We start from the raw sequence: 5,694 nt of genomic DNA on the forward strand, positions 1-5,694 counted from the left end.
GTTGAAGGAATATGCTGCTTATTAATTGATATTTTTACTATTCAGTAATATTATATATTGCTGTATGTGACCATTTTAATTAAAATCATTAATTTTCTAAAAATGAATCTCCATAACGTGTCCAATAATGCTATCAAAGTACTGCTAGTATTTGCAGGGAGAGATCCATATACACCAGTACTAGTGATAAACGTTGCAATTTAAAAGTTAAAATATAGTAATGTATATTTAAGGTGGTTTGTTTCACGCATCTCCTGCGTCTTGTATTTTATCCACAGATTATATTTCATTTTAAAACTATATGGGCTGTTTTAGGGGCTGCTTTAGGCTGACAGTGGAAAGAAATGGGATATTTTCCGAAGTAATTCACAGGAATGCCATTTTGGGGATATAAATGTACTTCAGTGTGGGATTGTTTCTGAGGCCTATGGTACTTTGATGTTCTTAACCTGTCTAAATTCTGCTGCTGAACCGTCAGTAAGCTGTTTTGAGATTGCATGCATTGTACTCTAAAATATGCATGCCAGGCTAGGTGTATGAGATCAGTGTAAATTTATTTCATGTAAATTATTAATAAAGCTCTAAACAAGGATGATTGTAGGGTGTCAAAAAGGGATAAAAGTATATTTTTAATTCTTCATTTCTTAGGGCCTAAGTCTTATCTCAGAGGCTAGGACATGAACTGTTCAGCAGCTCAGGATAGTTTATTACTGTCCTTTTACATTCAGATGCAGGAGCTGATGTGTGTGATAGGGGATAATATACAAAATCTGAGCTTTAACTCTAGACCCTTTTGACTGGTGTAACGTTCTTGTGAAAAGAGCCTGACGTCTGTAAACCAGTAGTCAAAAAGAGAATGAGAAATCAGTCATTAAAAACCCTCTCACAGGTAGTATCTCACAATTTAACCTGTAAATCAGCAGATCACTTTCTGTCAAAAAATAACCAAACTGAAGCAAAACAAAAAAGGTATTTACATCTGTAAAAATCTTAACATCTGAGATGTTTCTTGCTTGACATGTCATTCCAAATTCTGTGCATTTCTTCTGGCGTTATCTGGTGCACTGTAATCACTCTGCGGTACCTACACAAGCTATAGGCCATTTTCCAGTGATTGAAGCCACTGTTTTGGAAGGGGTGAATGCCAAGCTTCCGAAGACAGAGTCCTACATACACGTCTTCAAGATGAAGAAGTCTGGTGTGAAGGGAGGTTTTGTAAATTAGTTCTGCTACATCAGCTGAAAAAATGTAGCCAGTGCCTGAACAGAATGGTGGGTAATTGCTATCAGGATACAAATCTCTAGGCATGTACCATTTACTGCGAACATCTCTTATTGGTCCTCCATTTATAACATAACCGGTAAAGTACCTTCTCCTTGGCTTGGTGTTGGGTTTGAGCAGCTTGTAAATAAGATTATCCATGTTTACAAAAATATCACTGTCTGTCTTCATAACATATTTTGCTTTTGAACAAAATGTTGCTACCCACCTCATCCCCATTAAAGTTTTCAGAGTGAGGTTATGATAAGAGTCAATAAAATCCTCCACGATAATATCATGAAAAATTTGGCTTTCTTGCTCTACCATTTGATTTAGCACAGGATCTGCATTTTTTCCAAGAAGAAATAGCGTGGCAATTTTAATTCCTTTGAAGTTGTTCTCATCTCCCCACGTTTCTCGAATTGCTTGCCTTGCATCAAATTCTTTGTGAGTTGTGCTGATAAGAATGACCAAGAAAGGGACACTCTTCTCACATTTATTGGGTTCGTTGATAAGAAAGTCAAATGAATGTGGATTAATAGGTCGAGTTCTTATATTGCCAAAGGAGACGTTTTTTCTGGCTATTGATATGCTATTGAACTGTCTGTGGCCAGTGTAGGAAGAAGTAGGACGAGTTATACTTAAGTACCAAAGAGCACTTGCCCAGCAAACTACTGTCAAAACGTATAAGCATGAGACCTTTGAAGCCATTGTTCCTGTAGCTCTTCTATTCAGTGTAATGAATAAATAGCCTTCTTGCCAAGAATGTACCTATGTCCCAGAGAGGCAGCATATTATTAATGAAACTTGAAAGTTCGATATAGAAAAGTAGCTCTGTAATCATTCATGGATCTCAAATAGGTGCTATTAACCCTGATGATACTCTGCTTTTCTTCTTTTACTAGCAGCAGCTTCCATTTCTTGGAATTCTCTGTTACTTCTGAAAAACATGAATAAAAATTTTCCATTGCTAGATCATAAAAGCCTAGGGCAAGAAAAATGAGCTTAAATATGACTGGCCCTTAATAAGCTACATCTACCAACGTTTTTCTCAGATATCCTTTATTTCTCATGAAGTACCACAATGCAAGATACTGTACTAGAATATAGCATTACAACTAAAGGAATGATTTTATGATTGATAAATTATTGTAGATAATATCTAGTAAAAAAATTAAGTATGCATAGCATGTTGGCTTTTCAGTTAACTTCCTGTAAACCCTCTCTGGTTTCTTACCATTTTCTTGCTGCTTAGTCTTTTTTGGACTTTTGTAATCTTTCAAAATATGCTATGCAACATTTCTTAAATTGCTTAGAGTGAAAAAGAATGTGATTTATCTTAGGATCAATAAATTCGTTGGCTAGTATGCACGTGAATATCTACAATTCCTGTTCGGTCTAGATGATGCTAATGTCTGCCTAGCTAACAGTAACATGCTCTGGAAATAAAACAGATTTGTACTGATTCTAAACATAACTACAGTAGAGAAAAGACTAGGTAAATGTTGTCTTACCCATGTAAAGATCAGAATCCAAGTAGAATCCATAAATGTCTAGAAATAAATTGATACAATTTAATTATTCTTGCTGGCTTCCTTCTCCTCTTCCCCCAAACTAGGCTTTATTTTTCATGGAGAAAAACTACATCATCTGTGTACCATGGAAGATAAGGCAATCTATTAACAGCATCACTTTACTGGCTAGTGCTCAAAGTATGTGCGTATCTAAGCAAGGTACCCAGCAGCAGGCCTTCCCTGACTGCTGTGGTTGTGTCCTGCCTCCTGCACCAGGCTGCTTTTAAGCTCCCTTTGGTCCAGGGAATTGCCAGCCCTGAAGCCTGCTTTACCCTCAGGGTATTTCCTGCAAAGGATTCTGTTTATCATCCTTTCACAGAAATGAGGCAAGCTGCCTTAAACCTGCGGGGTTAGTGCTGACTCTCCAAGACACACCAGTAGCTGGTCAGTACGGCTCCACATTCATGGGTTTTTCCTGTTACACAGCTTCAGAGCTGAAGGAGAGTAGAAGCATGCAACAGACAAGCTTTACAAAAGAGTCTTTGAAATATTTAATAATTACTTTGGTTAGTACAAAACAGATTGGTTTCAGATAAAAAATAAAAGCCTTGTCTTAGAAATATCCTTTCTAAGTTTCCACACCACCCGTGTAAATAAACGTAGTCGTGATTTTCTGCATTTATGGATATTTATGAGTTTTATTATTTTTATGAATTTTTTTGATTTATGGATATTTATGATTTCTTATATAGTAATACATATTCATTTGTAATATCTGTGAATTATTTATAACATATTTATGAATGGTACTGTGATGTTTGGAGAGCCAATATATCCTGTTGTTGTAACAGTCCATTATATTCACTAGAACACAGAATCCTGAAAAAGGCCAAACAAAAATTCCTGTTCTGGTAAGAGTTTTTTCTTCTTTTTTTTTTCTGGCTTCATTGTGAATCTCTGATAAGCACCTACACTGGAAACCTCAGTGGGAAAAAAGACAGTGTGAAATGCTGTAACATAGCAAAAACATAACATCTAGAAGGCTGTGTTAATGAAGAAATTTCTCAGTCCTGGGTTTGAGTGTGAGCTATGTAGATCAGTGTATTTAATGGACTTAAGTATTTGTAAAACCTATATGCTGCTAATATTCTCCATATGATAAACTATTCCAGGAAACTATATTTTGCATTCTCTAAATATGTCTATATGTTTCTGCATCTCTTCTTTATTAGAGGTAGGTGCATTAGTTACCATGCATACTGTGCAGATATGCAAAGGAAAGGAAAACTGTCATCAGTGCATCTTACAAGCTGCAAAATTACGTAAAATAGCTTTTCAGTCCAGTAATGTCATGGCTGTGATGCATGATGTTGTGCTCTCTAAAAGGTTTAGAAACAACACAAGCCTTCTACCATTTAGAAGAAAGATTCCAAGCTATTGGGAGGGATTTTTTTGGTCAGTTATGAAATCTACAGGTACTGTTTGTCCAGAATGAATAATTCTTATAGTGGCCCTCAAATTGATGTCTCCTGAAATAAGTTTCTTCTTTTTTTTGTTTTGTTAAGTTCTTTTCTACTTATTTTTTCTAAAGAAAAATGAGAGTTTAGATTCCTAGGTCTGGAATGTTTCGTGTCTTCCCTATGGTAACTTCTTAGCAAAGTGCAGGCGAAGTGGTTAAGGGTGAATTGGCTATACTTTTCCTGACAAGTGACATTTTAAACTTAATTACTTTTTTAGGATGTTGTAGGGGAAAAAAACAAAACAGAGAGACACCCATCACAGAACAGCAGAAATAGCTCTGCTATTCCCACTCTGCTGTGAAGTGGAAGATTAAAGTTCATGTTCTTGCTTCAACTGATTTTTTGGTTTATAGACCAAAAACCGTTTCAGCAGAAAATAAGGCAAACAAAATTTGCAAATAGTGCTAATGCAAAAGAAAACTTGCTGTGAGGAGTCTTGCTCTGCTGTTCCTGCTGAATGATTGCTGGCCCCTTCAGGACCAGTCTCGCACTCCTTATAGATTCAGAGTGGGAGGGAGGTTAGACAAGTAGCTATGTCACTTGAATTTTTTTGGCCATAGGGCAAAAGTTCATACAAATTGTTTCCAGTAACATTGTTCCTGCACAGTAATTCCAGTAATACTGACTTTGCATAAGAGAGAAAATACATGGCTTGTTTAGGCAGAAAAACATGAACTAAGCACTGTAATGTGTTTCATCAGTGAGGATTTAGCAGTCAAGAATGTCAGCAGTTACCAAATTCAGATATTAAAGACCCTGAATCAGCAAGGAACTAAACAAATGCCTAATCTGAACTTCTCTAGAACTACTCCTGCATTTAAGGTTAGTCACAAAGGCATCTTGCAAAATTATTCAAAATAACGAAGTCCATAATGTAAATAAACCTTTCCCTTGTAAGGCCTTGTGACCTGAAACTAAACTCTGCTGCCCTGCAATATGAGAGGCTTGCATGTCAGGGACAAGAATTACAAAAAAATTAAATAAAAGTGTAAAATTAATGTGCTCAGAGCCTGTTAAACGTTTGTGTCACCTATCTCATTTGGAAGAGAGGAGGATTGAGCTACAATGAAATAAGGTCACTACTTTCAAATGAGCATTCAAACAACAACTGAAAGCACTTTCATGTCAGTACGTTACTGTTGTTCCTTTAGCAGTTCATGTAACCCCCAGTGCAAAGAGCCTGGAAGTTCTTCAGAATATTTCTGACCTATTCAATGGTTAATATCTCAAAAGCTGCCTTAAAAGTTAAAATGCCTACCAAATTCATGAATAAGTTTTTTGTGTTACTAGTGTTGATACTGAATTCAATGTATTGTCACTGTCAGAATGATTTTTTTTTTTTTTTTTAATTCTGCCATGATGTTCTTGAACTTTTTGTTGAAATTTGTTTGAAGACCCTC

General features: G+C 36.1%; 1 protein-coding gene across 1 annotated transcript; it reads right to left on the minus strand.

The window, feature by feature from the left end:
* Window positions 1–990: 990 nt before the first annotated feature.
* B3GALT1 (beta-1,3-galactosyltransferase 1) lies at window positions 991–1,971 on the minus strand. The gene has a single exon (XM_013960753.1). It carries the CDS (start codon window positions 1,969–1,971, stop codon window positions 991–993), a length of 981 nt encoding a protein of 326 aa, XP_013816207.1.
* Between the last annotated feature and the right edge of the window lie 3,723 nt (window positions 1,972–5,694).

Source organism: Apteryx mantelli, chromosome 6 (assembly GCF_036417845.1).
Source record: "Apteryx mantelli isolate bAptMan1 chromosome 6, bAptMan1.hap1, whole genome shotgun sequence".
Classification (NCBI taxonomy): Eukaryota; Metazoa; Chordata; class Aves; order Apterygiformes; family Apterygidae; genus Apteryx; species Apteryx mantelli.

Excerpts from the sequence above, each read along its gene's own strand:
- B3GALT1 (XM_013960753.1), bottom strand. The coding sequence starts at position 1,971 with ATGGCTTCAAAGGTCTCATGCTTATACGTTTTGACAGTAGTTTGCTGG.